The following is an 18,920-nucleotide window of genomic DNA, read 5'->3' as shown; positions in this document are numbered from 1 at the left end:
TGTTCCGTCTGTTTATTTTTCATTCCCCTGTTTATACATCCACAGTCTATCACACAGAAAAATATCTTTCTATGAAATGAATAATGAATAATGAATGATAGAGTCCGTTATAATAATCAACTGAAGAAGCAATTGTAAGAATAAGTCTTTGCTATCACAAACCCGGGCTTATTTATTTGTAGAAAACTAGAGTAATTTTCTGAAAAGTTTTTTAATTTTATATTATTGCTTTAATATGTAATGAATATGTTAAATAAACAATATTTTATTTCTTTCAATTATGTGCATTATGAATAATTTTTGAATCGAATTATTACTTTCTGTCATTAACAAGCAAACACATTTTTCATTTTTTTCTAAAAACTTATTTTCTTAAAAAACTGAAAATAGAAAACTATTTTTTTGTTAATAAACACACTATAATTTTGGTCCAAAATATCCATCTTGATAGCTTTGGTTGAATTTTTATGGGATGGTTAAATGTTAAATACTTGGTTTTCTGTTAAAAGTATTATGTATAATGTTGGTACACTGAGTTGATGATGGTATATTAGGTGCAGCATCTGTTTCAAGAATTGCTAGTGATTTACTGATCTTGTTTGATAGATGAAGGTGATGTTGGCTTTGAATTGATGGTGTTTTTTCCTGACTTTCTTGTTAGTCAAAAAGATGCCATTTGGGTTTTTGTTTTAAGGTTGATGTACAATAATAATACATCCTTGAGAAGATAATGTAAGAAAGCACCCTCCCTCTTCACATAGTACCATTGCCATGATTCTTGTACAAGCAAAGCAGATATCTATATCATTCAATGAACAAAGGATAATATTTCACCTATCATATGTTATATATTTGAGGGTGAAGCTTTTAACTTTGACCCTAAATTTTACATTACCCAAAAGTCATTTCTTTACATTAATTCAATTTCTTTAACTTAAGTATAATTTATATATAATGTGTTTTGCAAGACCAAAAATAATATACAATGTGTTTTGCAAGACCAAAAATAAAATAAAATAAGCGATAATACAGGAGCACAACTTGGACATTATTTAATAATTTTGGGTTCACCGAGAAGGCAAACAAGGGAATCTAGAGAAAGATACTTCCTCAACTGGGGCACATGCTCCCAGCACTTGCATTAGCAAGCAAATGCACTCTGTAGGCGAATTTAATATTACTAAATTTGATGTTAGAACTTTTTATTTTTAAAATACAATTTTGAATTAATAATCAATTTATTTACACTAGCTTAAAAACTTTTTAAAAAAAATTGAAAATTGAATTCAGTTCTTCTCCATTTTCGATTATATGCATCACAGCACATACAGGCTTTCCAGGCTGACTAACCCAACATAACAGCTACTTATGGGATTGAGACTTGATATTCTTTTTTCCTTTTTTTTTTTTTTTTTTTTCTTTTGGAAAATGGAAACTAATATATTAAGAACATCAAAACAGAATAAGCAAAACCTTCCAACTCTTCATATAAAACAAATAAATGTGTTTTTACACCTACAAAAGCCAATTTAATATGCTTTTTCCCATTAATATAAGCAAGCAACTAACAAATCTAATTGGACTCTCAATAGTTGAATAAAATAAGAGTTGATGTCTTTATCAAGAGCTTAGCTGTTCTTTGCCATAATGCAAATATTCCTCCATCACTTTGATGGCAAATCCCAACAGCTTAAAATCATTTGTCACTTTGTACAAATACAAATTCTAACCACCAGTAAAAGGTTGGGGCATTAACCCCTTTATTTTTTGTATTTTCTGGATTCTAGCTCTAAATTATTCATCCAACATCAGGAGGGGGCCTTCTAAGAACTGCCAAGAAATTAATCAAATCAATCTTTATCAAGAGCAGGAAAAAAGTGGACTTCAATTTGCTTCCAATCATTTGTTGCAACGCCTGACCTTAGGATAGAAAAATAAGTGGACAAAAAGACTGCACGTATTGATGCTTCCTTTCAATTGTTTCACTATTATCTTCATAGCCTTAGCTTTCTACTAATTCTAGGATTAAACCCTAAATATGATCTGTTCATTAGTTAATGACAAGACAGGAAGCTTCAGTTGAACTCTGAAAATCAAGCTACAGTGCAATTTCCCAAAGGAATAATCATACATTATATTGAGGAACAGGGTAAGTAAGTGTAGAGACATTACCAAATGCATAAAAGCTCAGTTTCTTCTGCTTTCATTGATCAGCTCCACTGTCTCTTTCAACACTGGATATCGCTCATCCAGACAGTTTGACTAGTTCAGACCTGCAATGTGATTCTGAGAAATGCAAACAAAAAGGAGATATATAAACACACACACACACAGACACATATATAGAGAGAGAGAGGACTGCATCTCTGGAACTTCTTTCAAACCAGAATCGTAAGATATATAAGAGCATGTCTTCTATCCAGAACATGTACATTCAAGAAATAAGACATAAAGAAATCTGCTTCCCCAAAATTTAAGGCGTCAAAACTTGAGGGGGAGCTTATTTCATGCAGCGATAATAATCTCATTATGTCAAAACAACTGAAAATGAGGGACTTAAAAAAACATCTACTTGTTTTTTTTTTCAATCTTAACGACTTACTAACATAGTATTCACAGTTGACAGCAGAGAGTCGAAGTAGAACAAATCAAAGAGTCATTAAGAAACAGAACATAGAAGGCAAAATTGTATCAGGAGTGGAATATAAGCAACACCTTTACACATACTAAAACCATATGTATAAAACATAAAATGATCACAATATCATGGATTGTTTTCCCATCCATGTTCTAAAATTAGCTATATATAACATTAGCGAAGGACCGACCCAATCAATCGGCCAACAAAATGCTACCCTGTACTCCTGTCTTCCTTTCCATTATTGCTGGAAGTCAGTATGGGTAACCTTGAATTTGGCGGGTCTGCTAAACTTAGTCAAACAGCTTCCTGCTGCCTTAAAAGCTTCATCAAACTACATCACCTGAGTCCAGACGACTAGATGTATAACAGCACACATCCAAAACCAGCTAGATGCTGAACCACCTTCTGCACTCAATAAAAAAGCCTAGTTGTGATGAACCAGACCCCAGAGTAGCAGAGCCCAACAGCACATAATCAATGAAACAGTAAGTAGTAATACTACACAACCATATAAACAGCACACAACCCTTAATTACCCTCAAGCAGAATGTCAAACTTCTGTCATGTATAGCTGCTAGTCGGTAAAGTTACGTATATTAACAGTCACAACACACAAATTTACTTATCTCATCCATGACGGTATGAAAGTGATTATTATTGGGCAACAAGTAGAAGCCAATTGTTGCTTGCTCAAGATACAGAAGTTTCACAACTTGACCAGCCTTCTTAAGTCCTTCAACATAAGCCAATTGCCAGTCTTGAATAAGGTCCAAACCAGCCACCACAACAAGATTCTTGGGGAATTTCACTCCTTCAAGGCTTTTACCTTTTGGACCAAATGGATTACATGCTGGATGATCCCTGTCTGCTCCTTCAGGGAGAAAAGCTCTCCAATACCAGTCCCGGTCCTGGAGAGTGACAAAATATTTTCCATCTAATCGCTTCTCTGATTCTGTTCTCTCTTGCCCACCAAACATTGGGTTGAGCAATATGTTACCCAATACTTCAATTCCTGACTCCACTGCTCTTAAAGCAACATGGTGTACAATGTTACCACCAGAGCTATCCCCTGCCAAAAATATATGAACTTTCGAATCTTTCTTACTCTCAAGCCATGTTCTTGAGTTAACCCACTTAAGAGCTGTCCATCCATCATCGTACGCACAAGGATATCGATTTTCAGGCGCACGCCTGTAATTCACAGAGACCACCACAGCCTTGCAAATGCCCACCAGTCGGCGACAAAGCGTGTCATATATAGCACTGTTAGCAGAAGAATGTGCAAAGCTTCCGCCATGAAAGAAGAGAATGACAGGGACAATCTCAGAGCATACAGGCTTCTCAAGTTCAGAGATAGATGGTTGTAATTGCTCCCCATCTGCTGGTCGATAGATCCGGCTAAGGAGGCTAGTCCCACGATCAATAATAACATCAAAAGAGAAAACCCCATCAACTGGGTTTGCATTGGCTTGAACTTTCCGGTCAAGGAACTCTGCCAAGTGACGATTAAAAGTGCCATCAGGACGACGGAGAAGATTGTAGGCCAACTTAAAATTGGATATTAGGACCCAGGTATTCAGAGGAACCACCATCTATGCAAAACAGAAAGGATTAATTTTCAAATTGTCATCACATACATAATGGCATGTACCCACATACACTTACATCTTCAGGAAAAAAAAAAAAAAAAAAAGGAAAAACCCTCTTTGGCTGTATCTACAGCAACTATATGCATCATATGCAAATTGAATAACAAGGTGAACAAAGACTCTTCTAAACCTACAAATGACAAGTTAAGCAGTTCGGCAAAGTAGCAAAAAGTCAACAGTAATACGCCACAAGTAATATAATTAGTCATAATCAAATCATATTCTCCAAGTCAAATTTTTCCAAAAGAAGAACGAAAATGAAGCAAATTCAACCGTCTAATAACCAAATCGAGACTTCAAAAGCGATAATCAGACAACCCACAAGAAGAAAGTCAACAAAGTCCCCCCAAATGATCTTAAAATCCAATCAAAGAGCTCAGGCAGAACTGCTCCAAAAGCGAATCCACAAGCTTCGGTTCTTGCATAAGGCCAGAAACAGGGGATTACATTGAATACCCCACATTTGAGAAGAATACCCACCCTTTCCACAGCAAAATCAAGACCCAAAACCAATAAAAAGAAAACCTTATTTGATACAAATCCAGCTGATTTTCAACTTTGAAGCATCTCGTACGACACTAAAACACACCCATCAAAATACTTCACCTTTGATAACCAAACAAGTGGATTGCAAAAAAAACACAACGAAATGAGAAGGGGAGAAAGGAGGAGAGTACCTTGCTTTCGTTGACATTAACTTCATTACTCCCAGCCATGAAACTAAACCCTTTGAGAAATTCAAAAAATAATAATCTAATACCTCGAAATAGATCCTGGAGACAAGCCGACTTCATAAATAGCTTCACATAGTCAAAAAAGAAGATAAAGGGTGATCTTTGAGTCTAAATATCATTCCTTGAACTCAAGATCAAATAATATAAACCCAAAATGTAATGGGTAACCTTCAAAATTGCTAACCTCTCCAATTTTCTTGATGTCGAGTGGTTTTAACAGAAAGATCGACAAACGATAACAATAAATGGTAAATCTAACTGCAATAAAACTGTAAGAAAGAAAGACACAGTAGAAATGGGTGGAGGAGGGAGCGAAGGATAAGAAGGAAAGCGCACTATAGCAAAAATATGTAGATAGAAATGCTAAATTGCACCTAGGATTTGATGTGAGACGAGAGAGACGACAAAGTGATCGGCCGAAAGATAACTGTTGCATGGGACCCAGTGATGTAAATTATTAGTTTGTGAAATATTCTTTTTTTGAAAAAAAATATATAAGGAATTTTGGCAATTTTGACGTAATAAATTGAAAGGGGCAAAGAAACAAAAGCTTCCGTGCGTGCGGCCGGCGCCAAGGCACGTGAAGACAAACGGGGTCCGTCTGAACGCTTTTTGCAGAGTTAATGCAGTATACAGCTTTATACAGAGCGGAGCCTAGTAAAGAATTAAAATAATTGAAATTGATTTGTTAGGTAATTAGCTTTTCTTCTGGTAAAAATTTAGAAAAAAAAAGGTAATGAGCTTAAAATTTTATTTAAATTTAATATATTTTTATTTCATTTCAACTTGAATATAATCAACAGTCTATTTAATTAATGAAATTTTATAAATTCTTTTTATATATTTTTTATTGAACGATAAATACCAATAGCTATTTTACAAGTTCAAAATTTATTTTTTATATAGTTAGTTTTATTTCATAATAAATTTTATATAAAAAAAGATACTTAATAATTTTTATAATATTATATTATTTTTTCTTAATTATTCATGAGCTTATAAATTATAAATGATTGCGTGTATGAAAAATTATTTAATTTTAAATTTTGCAGAATTAATTTATTTAATTAATGATTTTGATCAAAATTTTATTATATAAAACCTGAGCTAGATCCGAGATTTTGAATAGTATATAACCTTAAATCATGCCATTTTTCTTTAAAAATTCATTAATTTTACTATTTTCTTATAGAATTTGATAAAAAAAACTTATGTATTTTTGAATTGAAAGCTCAAAATGAATTCAATTGTATCGCGTATACGTATATTTTAGTTTCAAATAATCAAATTTAATTATTTGTTAAACGGTTTTTAAATAAATAAAGGTTTTTTTTCTTTTAATATATGCTGTTTAATCCAACCAATATTTTGTTTAGGAGGGCAGAAAAGTCCATCGGATGAAATTGACACGTGTAAGGCAGGAAACGGTTAATAGTCCTACAAAATGGTCCCATCCGAAGGGCAAATCTATAATGCCCCAAATGACCAATCCACATAAAAACTGCTCCTGTTGGCTTTTAACACAAACCCCATTATACGGGATTGGGGCCCATAACAAAAGCATATGTTCTCTTATATTTATCCACGTGGTAATTGCCTTTACCGTCCATCTGACTTGATTTTGAGAAAACCTGCAAAAGGAAGGCGTGTGCGTGAGTGTATAGATGTGAACCGTTGATTATATTTTGATAAGGAAAATGGATGGCTTGATATTTCCATAAGAGAAAAAAGTACTTCTGTCCTTGCATGTCAAAGTACAGTACCTTCAAGAAAGTTACAACGTCTACAGCTTGCACAAATCAATATCATAGATAATACACCATTTCCATGGGGACCCTTTTTTTGGTTTTATTTTTTTTATTGTTTTTTAAGGAAAAATACGTACATAATGTGCGTATCATTACAAATAAATAACCGTATATACCATACTTTCATCTCAAAAATTAAATCACATTTTTTTTAATTTGAACTAAAACCGAATTACCTTTGAGAATCAATTAAACAAAACCAAATTAATTCATTTTTAAAAAAATTGGTTGTTTTCAATTTTTGATTTTAAAAAAAATTTATATCCATTTTTTATGCCAAACTGAAAATCAAAAATCAAATTATCTCAAATTGCAAGAGCAAATAATTTGAACATTTTGTTGAAACATGAAATCACTTAGATATGAGTATTAGTTGGAACTCCGGTTTAGTTTTTTTATTGATTCACGAATTTAGTTTTTTTTTTTTTTATAACTAGAAGGTGTAATTCCATCGTTCATAGAACATAAACGTTATTTGCCTTCTCAGCAAGGTTCATTTCCCGAAAATCAAACTAATATTTTCACTCTTACGATAATTAAAGTCGCTTACCACCTCAACCAATACCTTATTGGTTCACGAATTCAGTTTTTAATGGAGTAATCAAACTGTTTTTGATTTGAATTTGGTTTCAAATGTGGCTAATCTAATATTTTTTACTGTCCAAAATAACTAAATAAAGCCAATTAATAGATTTAGCTCAAACAAACCAACTTGATACCCCAAAGAGTTAGTGCGATAGAAATCACGCTGGACAAATTTTCGGTGGTTCTAAATTCAATTTTAACGGTCTTACTTGGGCTTAAGTACGTAATGCTCATGGATCATAGTCTCCGTATATATTAGAGATTTGCCTGGTCCATATGAAAGGGGCATTTACATGGATCCAAGGTAGAGAGCGGGAAATACACTTGTCTGCTAGTCGGTCCTAAGGGCTGGACACTCTGATAAAAAAAAAAAAAACAACTTTGATTTTATTCAATTGAATTTATTATCTATATTTTTCTTTCTTCAATTTTCAGTAAACTTGGAAACTATACTAGACTTTATGTGAATTTAATTTATGCAATAATTTCAAAAATAGAAAAAAAATTCCAAATTAAAATCACACACTTTTATGGAGTACTTGTGTGGGCTCTTCATTTGCCACGCTTTCAAATTCACTATCATTTAACCGATTGGCTCAGCTTCCATTTTGTTTGTCACTGAGCTAGATAGTAATATTTTTTTTTTTTAAGAAAAGAAAACACATTTTAATTACTAAAAAACAGCCAATTAGGTGTAATGCGGTTGATTTTCTCACTTATATGAGAAGTGGATGTCTTGAGTTTAAGTTCTCGACCACGAGTCATCGATCATAAGTGTTTTTACTAATTTGTTGAATAGAGAGAAAGATTATCCCATATTGCGTAACTTGCAGAGTTATTTCGGCCTATCAAATCTCTTTATAAATAAAAAAAAAAATAAATTATTAAAAACTATTAAAAAAAAAGGTACAAAAATTGAGTGGTGAACCAAACAACTTCTAATCTCAAGTCACTGTCCTTGAACATCACTATCAGTGGGACAGACATTAGAGGACTTCACTGTTGTAATGGTCAACAACTAGGAACAGTTTTTGGATTGTTGTGTTATAGCCCTTTTCTTTTCCCCCTTCCAAATGAACAAAAATATCACTCACCCTTTCTTTCTTTCCCTACAGTCCTTCTTTCTCTCGGGCTCTAGGGCAAGCTGCCTTAATTGCAGTCATCTTTTTTATGTGTGTTTTTAATGTATGGTCCAAAATTCAACACCTTCATTACACACCTCACCCTTTTTTGCCATTTTGCTTTTAAGCTTTTTTTTTGTCTTTTTGTGCATTTTTGGCTTCCTTCCCTCTCCAAAGTCCCACCTTCCCTGTCTTTATTACCCCATACCTTTTAGGCCATAGCCTGGATGGCTAGGGTGTCCTTAATTTTCACGCAATGAGACCTTCTTCAATCTTTTAACCCAGAAGAGGGGGAAAATAAATGAATACAGAAGAAAAGGCATATTGGGTTTTTGTGGGCTGGATCTGAACTTATGCTTATTTAGGCAAAATGTTGAGTTTTATGAATGCCTGGCCCATCATAATGCAACTACTCTTTTTGTTTTTTTTTTTTTCCTCATTAGTAATTAATACAATCCAAAGTAGTACTAGTTATTATTATTATTATTATTATTATTATTATTAACTGCGAACAAATGGCTATTAATGAAATTTTATAGATTGTATATCGGTTTTTGTATAAAGATCAAGGAAACAATCAATTCTCCTGCATTATAACAAAACCGAAAGTAATTTAATCAAACGATGATTTATCTCGAAACCAAAAGTTACTTATGAAGGTAATTATTATATCTAAAGTAAATAAGAACAACATCGGAAAAATATCATTAAAAATACTCAAAACGACTTATATTTTGAAATGGAGAAAGTAATATAATGTCTTATATTCCCTCGGTTTCACTTTAACAGCAATAAATGAATATTTTACTTTGTTTCACTTTTAAGTATTCATTTGAAATTTTAAAAGCGTATTAATTATATGTTCTAATTATTTTCGTAATCATTGTGAAAAGATCAAATGTTGGTATTAAAATTGAACCGATGGAGTATTATACAATCAGCTCAAAAAATTTTCATCTTCAAGGATTGCCAATTTGACATTTTGTTAGAAGTTGTATGAAGTGGGAGTTAGTAGAAATTGTGCATTCTCTAATTAGGAGTATACAGCGGCAAGCAATCATAGGTTTGTGGCCACCACCTAAGTCAGTCAGTCTCTTCATACACTGCAGCCAAAACTTGTGGGGTATGAATTATTAATGTTACTTACAAGTTCTTACAGATAAAAACAAATCTATCTTCACATAAATGCATTACAAGTTGGAAATCCAATAAATTATCCTTTGTTTTTTCTTTAATTAAGAATCTTAAAATAAATCTATTTAGATTCACATAATCTATATGCTTGGTGTCTGTCATTTTCTTAAAATTCAGATATAATAATTAAGATTTTACTTATTAATTTTTGGATATAACAAAAAAATTTTTTTTTTTGTTTATTTAAAAAGCACAAACGTATAAAGAAAATAAAATATTATTATTCAAAATCGACAATTATACTCGAATTATTTTTAAACAATAAACTGTGACTTCAATTATTTTATTTTAGAACAGTTATATTCATTATTCTGTAAAATTGGCTCTCGTATGCTCTATATGACATGTCTTTTCCTCTTGAATAGGTCAGTGTCTCTTTCTAGGGTTTGCCATTGCAGCCTTACGATGGAGCAAGATTTCAACCACCTCTCCGTCACTGAAGCTGAGGAGGACGAACTCAATGTTGACGCAGCCTCTCAACCTAAGGTTTCACAGTATGCACATCGTTTGGTGGGGATCTTTTTGACGTACAACACAATCAACTTTCAATCCATTAGATCTACTTTCGCAGATGTTTGGCACCCCTTGGTGGTGTTAATATCTCTGATCTGGGGGCGAAACGTATTCTGTTAAGATTCTTATATTCAAGTGGATAAGGATAGGGTGGTGGAAGGGGCCCCTTGGACTTTCAATAGGCATCTGTTAATTTTGCATTCAGTCACGGAGGAAGAAGACCCGTTGACAATACCCCTTCTCTTTGCTGATTTCTGGGTTCAGGTTCATAACGTCCCAATAGGATATATGACAGAACCTATAGCCAATATCTGGGTAATTTGATGTATATAACCCATCACAACCACTAAATCCAACATCTCTTATTTATATCATCAAATATGAATGATTTTTGTTAGGTCCAGAAAACAAAATGAAAAGGCAACATAACAAATATTACAAGCAAAACTCAATTCTGCAAATATTTTGAGTTCATTAATTCACCTTAGACTTGGGCTAATCAAAGATACACAATAGAACTGTATAAGCCCATCACTTCACTACGACGTCGTTCCGCTGTCACCGCTCTCAAAAGCCAAAGCGCGAAACAAAAACAAAGGCAATAAGTTTCCCGCCGCGAACGCAATTCGGTGCCACGTTGGCAATCCTTACCTAGCCGTGTCCACCAATCAGATCAGCCTTCCCCTTTCTATATAAACCAAACATTCCCACTTTCAGTTTCGGTCAGAAGATCATAGCGTCTACAATTTCTTTTTGCTTGCTTTTCGTTTTGTGCTAAAATACTAGGGTTAGGGTATCTGTGACATTTTTTGTATTAGTAAAGATGAGTTCAACTGGAGGATCGACCAAGGGAGGCAGAGGGAAGCCAAAATCTTCGAAGTCAGTGTCGCGGTCTTCGAAGGCTGGGTTGCAGTTCCCGGTTGGGAGAATCGCTAGGTTTCTTAAGGCTGGAAAGTATGCCGAGCGTGTTGGTGCTGGGGCTCCCGTCTATCTCTCTGCTGTTCTCGAGTATCTTGCTGCTGAGGTACGATTTTAGGGTTTTGATTCTGATTATTAAATTGGTGATTTAGGGTGTGAAGTTTCTGTCGGATTTTGTTTATTCGATTGCTTATGTTTAAATTAGGGTTCTTTTTTTTTTTTTTTCGGGATTCCATCTGGTGATTAAATTTTAACCTTATACTCGAGGGTTTCATTTAATAGGTTATCTCCTGGATTTAGTAAATTCTTATGATCTAGATCTCAATTCCATGAAAATGTTGTTCTTTGGTCGCAATTCTGGTGTTAAAGCTAATACTTCTGTGCCAGAAATCGGTTCCTTGTATTGGGGTTTGAATGCTTTTAATTGTCACCATTATCTGGTACCACGTTTCATGTGATTTTTGATATTGATTTAGTTGGCTACGTTAGTTTGGTTTCAGATTTTAGTTTTTGGTTTTTGCTAATTGGGCGTTTGAATTTAGGTATTGGAGCTTGCTGGGAATGCAGCGAGAGATAATAAGAAGAATCGTATTGTGCCAAGGCATATTCAGCTTGCTGTGAGGAATGACGAGGAGCTGAGTAAACTTCTGGGCTCAGTTACCATTGCCAATGGTGGTGTATTGCCAAATATTCACCAGACACTCCTTCCTAAGAAGATGGGCAAGGGCAAAGGCGAAATTGGATCTGCTTCTCAGGAATTCTAGACTTCTAATCTTTTTTTGTCTAGTTTCTGGTGGTTTGATTTAGGGATGCTACAGTTGTAAAATACTTTTTCATTTTGGTTTTCTGCTTTGCACTTGAAATACTGCTCATCTTTTCTGAGTAAATGAATCGGTTGATCAATCAATGCTTCTCTGATTTAATATTTTTTTCATACTATTAGTATGAATTATCATATCAATTTTCTTGGCCAATTGTAACTTAACAAATGAGAATGGAACATTATAAGAATTTAGAGACATTACCTAACTTTTTTTTTCTGTCTATTGCATTGATACAAAAGCAAACTGAATGCCCCTGTGACATGGTATCTACTAGTTTCAATACAGCTTTGCAGTGGCGGTGCAACACGCTGTGTTTAGTGCAGTCCACCTCACTCGAAATTTTGTTTCACTGGGAGAGAAGCCCAACCATTATAGGTGCTTTGTCCAACTGTTAATTGGGATGAAATAAGTCTTGGTTACTGGAAAAGATTGATTTTCTACAATATTATTATAAAAGTTCAATCTCACCTTGGTAAATAATGGCCTTGTGAATTGCCAAATTCTAGGTTTTCTGCAAATAAGCCTCTTAATACTATGCAGGAAAAATTGTTGAGAGTCTTCAATAGAGAATTAAATCAGTAACTACGTCATACAGTAATCCAATTGTAGCTGAGTATAATAGATACAAAATTCCCATCAGGTTAAATTCAAGGTGTGACTTCTAGGTCTGTTTTCTGATACTAAAATGAATTTTTAGAGTAATCCAACATGATGCTAGATGTACAGATTGAATATTTGCTGGATGTACAGACGACGCCGTGTAGCAAAATCGGCTTCCTTTACTTACCTCGGGGCTAGAATACTGTCATCACTAGGTTCTAGTTGGAGCTCCGCCGCAAATTAAACTTACCCCCATACAGATGAGGGGAAATAAAAGCTGAAGAATTTGAACGTCGCCGTTTTAGCCAGTTTAGCTTTTAAACTGTCGTTGAAATCTTGTATTTTGATTATTTTGATTATCCTGTATGTGTGGTTGACGACTCAAGTTGGAAAAACGGCATTTTAAGAATCAGGACATCACATATGATCAAATTTGGGTTCTTTTTCAGTTTTCCTTTTGAATGGGCACAGTGGTCTGTAACACGACTTTAGTTTCTCCTACACGAACAAGAATCTGCTCTTTCAGAATCGTTAATTCATCTCCATCAGTTGGCATATCAAGACAGCAAGCATTAGACCAAGTGGACAAGGAACTAGCCAAAGGAGATGAAAGAGCAGCGCTTTCCCTTATCAAGGATTTGAAGGGAAAGCCCAGTGGCTTGCGATGTTTCGGCGCTGCAAGACAAGTGCCGCAAAGGCTTTACACATTGGATGAACTGAAACTGAATGGAATAGAAACAACTTCTCTTTTGTCCCCTGTTGATACAACTCTGGGTTCTATAGAAAGAAATCTGCAACTCGCTGCTCTAATTGGTGGGATTGCTGCATGGAATGCTTTTGGGTTTAACCCACAACAAATACTTTATTTTTCTTTGGGATTCTTGTTTCTATGGACTTTAGACTCTGTAAGTTTTTTACAATTCCTCTGTTTTGCTTATATTGCTCTATTTCTAACTTTCTATAATGCCTGAACAATGGGTTCTACATAGGTCTCTTTTAATGGAGGAGTTGGGGGTTTGGTTCTTGATACAATTGGTCATACATTTAGTCGGAAGTACCACAATAGGGTTATTCAAGTAAGTACCATGCACATTACATGTTTGAGGAAATTCCTTCTATTCTTGAAAAAATTCACTACATTATTTAAATCTCTTATTGATGGAAGTGATTGCTAATATTGCAGCATGAAGCAGGGCATTTCTTGATTGCCTATTTGTTAGGCATTCTTCCAAAGGGATATACATTATCTAGTCTGGAAGCTTTACAGAAAGAAGGATCTCTTAATGTTCAAGCAGGGACTGCTTTTGTGGATTTTGAGTTTCTTGAAGAAGTATGTTGTTTCTTTACAATATTGATGCTTTATTGATTCTTATTTCTGAGCACTCGACATTTTTATACAGGTTAATGCAGGAAAAGTATCAGCTACGGTATGTTTTTGATTTCTTAATTTCAAATTTGGTACTTGAACTGTTAGCGACTAGTAGTTCATCGATTGAATAGCTTGAGATAAATTAAATACTAAGACTAAGAGTCTTTCTTTTAATGAAGCCCCCTAAACAGGAGATAAGTTCTAATGTTGGAGTGCATTTTGTTAGACTTTGAACAGATTCTCATGCATAGCACTAGCAGGTGTAATAACTGAGTATCTTCTATATGGATATGCAGAAGGAGGCCTTGCTGATATAAATAAGGTAAGGTCAAAATAAATTTCTCTGCTGAATTGTTTTTCTTTTGGCTCTAAACTTTGACATTACTGATTACTGTTTTCTACTTTGCTTGTTGCACAGTTGGATTTGCTGCTTAATGGCTTGGGATTCACACAGAAGAAAGCTGATTCTCAAATTAGATGGTCTGTGCTAAATACTGTCTTAATTTTACGTCGCCATGAAAGAGCTCGAGCTAAACTTGCAGAGGCCATGTCTATGGGAAAATCTGTAGGATCTTGCATTGCCATCGTAGAAGATAATATAGATGATGCAGACATCTAGGTTTAGTTCATACAAATACTATCCTTTGTAAATTTTTCTCTCCTAGACAAAATCTGTCATCACTTGTGAATTACATATTTTTATGTTGCTTCTAGAAAAGTAAATCAAAAGAGAAATTGTATGAACAGACTAGGTGTTGTGTGATTGATATTTTATATCGATTAAAAAAATGATATTTAGAATGTTTAATTAAAACGATTATTTAATTACCATTTTGAAATTATAAATTTAAGGGTTGATAATATCATTTTTATACAAAAATAATATTTAATTTATTGAAAGTTGATAAATTTTTTTTGAGATTTTAATTTTATTTTTTATACAATAAGAATGATCTTATAACAGCAAATATTCCGTAAATAATGTCATGGATCCAAAATTTTTCCCTCTATTTTGATTAATTTCTTGATTCATGGTCGTACTATAAAATTATAAAGAAAAAATAAAAGAAAATTAAAGTTAACAAAGTAACAACGACGGCGTTAAAATTTCCCCAGGTCAAAGTCAAACCCGAACCAAAATTTCCAAACTGCCAAATCCAACAAAAGCAAACGCAACAACTGCTAAACTCTCCCTCCCTCTCAAAAATCTCTCTTTTCTTTCTGTACAAGAGTATTAATAAGCATGGAGGTCCAGTGGGTTCTGTTATGCCATGGACTAGCCACACTGTTAGTGGTGGTCTCTTTCCTTTGCGGCCAATGGCCTATCTTTCAAGGCACTCCAATCGAGCGCATTCACAACTTCCTCACCTTCGGTGCCTACGATTACTTCCTGTACTCTCTCTATCTACGCAGACATTTTCTTTTTTAATGTTTTGCGAAATTGATTTTGAAACTGTTTGTCAGGCGCTTTGTAGGGACTGTATTTGGAAATAAAGGCACGAACTTTGTTCTCTCCATTGAGCATTTCTGTTGCGATCGCCCGAACCCTACCTTACAGGTATTTTCTTTTTTCTATTCAAATACAGTTTGTTTCTCCTCCTTATAAACTATTTTATGAATTTTTCTGCTCATAAGTTTGAAGGAGAATTTTTTAGGGTTAGATGGTTATTTTTGGATTCAAAGTGTTTTGTTTTGATATCGATGGATTGAATGTATCTTTTGTTTTCTCTGCTTTGGAAGAATAATACACACACACAGTGTGTGTGTGTCAGGTACATCAAAATAAAATGCAAGAATAGCTTATTTATCAAATTTATGCTGTCCAATGCTGATTGACCTATATAAAAATTCATCAGAATTATGTGTTGTGAGGTTTAAAGATGCAAGATTTGAACCAATAAGAAAATAAGTGAGAGAAAATGAAAGTGAAACTGTGGATGTATGGAATTAATGAAAAAAAAAAAATGTAAAAGGTTTAGATTTTTAATATCAGTTTATCAAAGTTACACTTAGCACTTCTAATATCAGAAGTACTAAGAATATAAAGGAATTTTATGGAATATGCACTTGGAGTTATCAGATGGAAAGATGATTTTGCATCTTTCTCATCTATTAGCTTTTGAGGTAACTTACTGCTAATCCAATATGTATAAGCAACCACCCCTTATTTTATGGCAGAGTTTCAAGCTTACACTTGAAATTTTTCTATTTGATTTCAGATTATATATTTGGCAATCATTGGAGCAACTTATTACTTCATTGTAGATTCATCCTTTAGCTATATTCCTGGTTATTATTTAAGTGGATATCACAGGTATGTACAGAGTCATAGATATTTGACATCTGCTGTATAATAAAGAGCATTTTTAGTTGATTTAAACGTATATGTGCTTGCAGGTACACAAGCTCGTTGGCAGTTGTTGTTGGTGTTCTACTTTTTCTATTGACTAGCTTTTCTGATCCTGGAACTGTTAAGGCTGAGAATGTTTCAGAATATCTCTCTGCCTATCCATATGACAATATCATATATACAAAGAAAGAATGTTCCACTTGTAAAATTTTCAAGTGAGTTATTTGATTTTTTTTTTGTTGAATATCTCTTATAAGTTTCTCAATTTCATTTTAAGAAAGGATTTCCCCCCTGTTCCAGACCTGCTAGGTCCAAGCACTGTAGCATATGTAATCGCTGTGTGGCACGCTTTGACCATCATTGTGGATGGATGGTTTGTATTCTATTTGTCTTTTTTAGTTATGTTTTTAAAATATTTTGCAATTAGTTACTTTGTGCAGTGTTTTGTTGCTGAAACTTATCGGTTACCTAATTTCTGGTTTCCACTTAAAGAGGTTTTCTTCATTGCAGAATAATTGTATAGGGGAGAAAAATACCCGATACTTTTTGGCATTTCTTTTATGGTAAGTTATACGTGATTTATTAGCTCAAAATTAAAAGTGGAATTATCTTTTTGGAAGATGTAACTTGTTTTGTATAAAATATCAATCCTTTTGTACAGCTGATATTTAATAGATAAGCCAAAATTAAAGTTCTGTATTTATGTTAAGCTAGATTTGACTTTAGCAGTTTCAGTGCTTTCGTCATTTCACATATCCAGTTATTGCTTTGCAAATATGTTTGACATTCACCACTATAAGGTGCATTTTTTGGCTTTCTGTTTTGTCATTTTTATGTATCCACTTTTGTCCTTGTGCAGGCATTGTCTTCTTTGTATATATGGGACAATTGCCCTTGGGTTGGTTCTGGCAGGAAGATTGAAAGAATTAAGGGTTGTATATATTTTGACTGGTAAAATTAACTTTAGTTATCTTCTAGTTGATGGCAGTTATGCTTGTGAATGTAGTGTCTAACTTTTCCTTATTTGCAGTTTACTATGGCATTGAAAATTCATTTAGTAGTCTAGCTCCACATGTTGTACAGGTAGACATGATGAATTATTACCATTCTTCTCTGGCACTTTATTGCACTTTTCAATTTATGTTTTCATTGATTGTTATTTTCTGTTTGCAGTGGCTGTTGGGCTCATATAACACACAAATACTTCTTATGGTGTTTCTTGCCATAGTTTCTCTCTTATTAGCAGGATTCTTTGGGTACCATGCCAACCTGTGTCGAATGAATACCACGACTAATGAGGTCTGGTCTGGTTTCTCTGTAATTTGTTCAACTAGTTTTCTCTTTTCTCTTGGAAATAGATGAAGCATGGACATAGGCAGTATAATTTATAAAATGGGAGAAGCACATACTATCCCTGATTCCATATCTTTTTTATGGGTCGAAAATGGAATCAACTGTGTTGTTGAACAATGAATAACTACCACAACTGCAGTGCTATACATGTTTGCCTCTTCTGGTTAATTTCAGGACAAAAACATTGCATCTTAATTCTTAAATAACTTCACGTGACTTTGAGAAGTTAATGTAAAGTAGTTTCCTTCCCTCAGGCTTATTTGTGGTGAGTTCAATAATCGGTTCTGCAATGTCAGTAAGGATCAAACTCTTTCCCATGAGAGTTCTTGTGATGGCTGTATCGATCTTTACATGTGATGTTATTAAAGTAGTTGATGTAATTTGTTGTTTTTTTTTTTCTTTTTTTAATCAAATTATTTCTGGTAGTTTATGGTAATTAAAGCCATGCCTCTCCCTCACTCTATTGGCAGATTCAAATTGTTGCCTTACTTCTTTTGGTAAACAATTAATCCCTGAAACTTACATCTCTGTGTTCTTTGACTTTTTGGTTGGGATTTACAGACCTTCAAGTGGCAAGAGTACCTTGTCTGGCAAAAGAAGGTAAATGAAGCAAGGGTTAGTGCCGCGGCACTAAAAGCAAGCATCAGTGAGATTGGTGACAAAACAAAGCATTCAGAGAGCAAATGTAGAGGCTTTTGCCGGAGATCACCCCTCAAAGATACTGAGGTTTTAGTTAAGAGAAACGTGTATGATAAGGGATTCTTTCACAATCTTTGTGAGGTAATCTTTCCGCTGTCAACAAGACCATCATGTTTGAGGAAAAAATCAAAGTCTCGCTGAGATAGTTGTGATCAAGCATTAACTGGGTAGTTTCTATAGCTTTTCCCTTGATAGGAGCTTGAACCCATACTGCATGTTCAATATATTATAATAGAACGTAATGGAATGTAATTCAATATGATAAAAAGATAATAAAATAATAAACTATTCCATTGCGCTCCATTATATATTACCAAACATGCATGTAGAGAATGCTGTGAAGCTTATATTTTATTTGCTGATGGAATAGGCAAAAATATAAGCAGCATAGCATATGGCCTTCACCTTGCATAGTGAAGTTTGATGGCTATTTTAGTGCAGAGACATTACTTATTCTGTAAGAAGAACATTGGGAGATTTTGCTTAATGCTTGAGCATGTATATTATTTTTCTTTTATAGATTCGATGAGGTTTTAAATGGAGGAAGCCGATTTGAAGGTCA

General features: G+C 34.0%; 4 protein-coding genes across 4 annotated transcripts; 3 read left to right on the top strand and 1 right to left on the bottom strand.

Moving 5' to 3' along the window:
• Window positions 1-2,639: 2,639 nt before the first annotated feature.
• LOC105647602 (gibberellin receptor GID1C) lies at window positions 2,640-5,359 on the bottom strand. The gene is made up of 2 exons (XM_012233749.3): window positions 4,968-5,359; window positions 2,640-4,233 (listed from the first exon to the last, which is right to left on the bottom strand). The coding sequence occupies exons 1-2, from the start codon at window positions 5,082-5,084 to the stop codon at window positions 3,238-3,240; spliced, it is 1,113 nt and encodes a 370-aa protein (XP_012089139.1). The 5' UTR covers window positions 5,085-5,359; the 3' UTR covers window positions 2,640-3,237.
• A 5,595-nt stretch (window positions 5,360-10,954) lies between these two features.
• On the top strand, window positions 10,955-12,070 carry GAMMA-H2AX (gamma histone). The gene is made up of 2 exons (XM_012233750.3): window positions 10,955-11,269; window positions 11,706-12,070. Exons 1-2 carry the CDS (start codon window positions 11,069-11,071, stop codon window positions 11,925-11,927), a joined length of 423 nt encoding a protein of 140 aa, XP_012089140.1. The 5' UTR covers window positions 10,955-11,068; the 3' UTR covers window positions 11,928-12,070.
• Window positions 12,071-12,704: 634 nt separating this feature from the next.
• Window positions 12,705-14,770, top strand: LOC105647604 (uncharacterized). Its single transcript, XM_012233751.4, has 6 exons — window positions 12,705-13,492; window positions 13,577-13,663; window positions 13,771-13,917; window positions 13,988-14,014; window positions 14,183-14,278; window positions 14,375-14,770. Exons 1-6 carry the CDS (start codon window positions 13,049-13,051, stop codon window positions 14,573-14,575), a joined length of 1,002 nt encoding a protein of 333 aa, XP_012089141.1. The 5' UTR covers window positions 12,705-13,048; the 3' UTR covers window positions 14,576-14,770.
• A 325-nt stretch (window positions 14,771-15,095) lies between these two features.
• On the top strand, window positions 15,096-18,920 carry LOC105647606 (DHHC-type zinc finger family protein). The gene is made up of 10 exons (XM_089717702.1): window positions 15,096-15,348; window positions 15,421-15,514; window positions 16,176-16,270; window positions 16,354-16,521; window positions 16,607-16,679; window positions 16,817-16,869; window positions 17,166-17,257; window positions 17,337-17,389; window positions 17,480-17,605; window positions 18,221-18,920. Exons 1-10 carry the CDS (start codon window positions 15,200-15,202, stop codon window positions 18,497-18,499), a joined length of 1,182 nt encoding a protein of 393 aa, XP_089573828.1. The 5' UTR covers window positions 15,096-15,199; the 3' UTR covers window positions 18,500-18,920.

This window comes from Jatropha curcas, chromosome 2 (assembly GCF_041381405.1).
Source record: "Jatropha curcas cultivar XTBG-Jc1 chromosome 2, XTBG_Jcur_1.0, whole genome shotgun sequence".
Taxonomy (NCBI): Eukaryota; Viridiplantae; Streptophyta; class Magnoliopsida; order Malpighiales; family Euphorbiaceae; genus Jatropha; species Jatropha curcas.
This window is presented reverse-complemented; position numbering and strand designations above follow the sequence as displayed.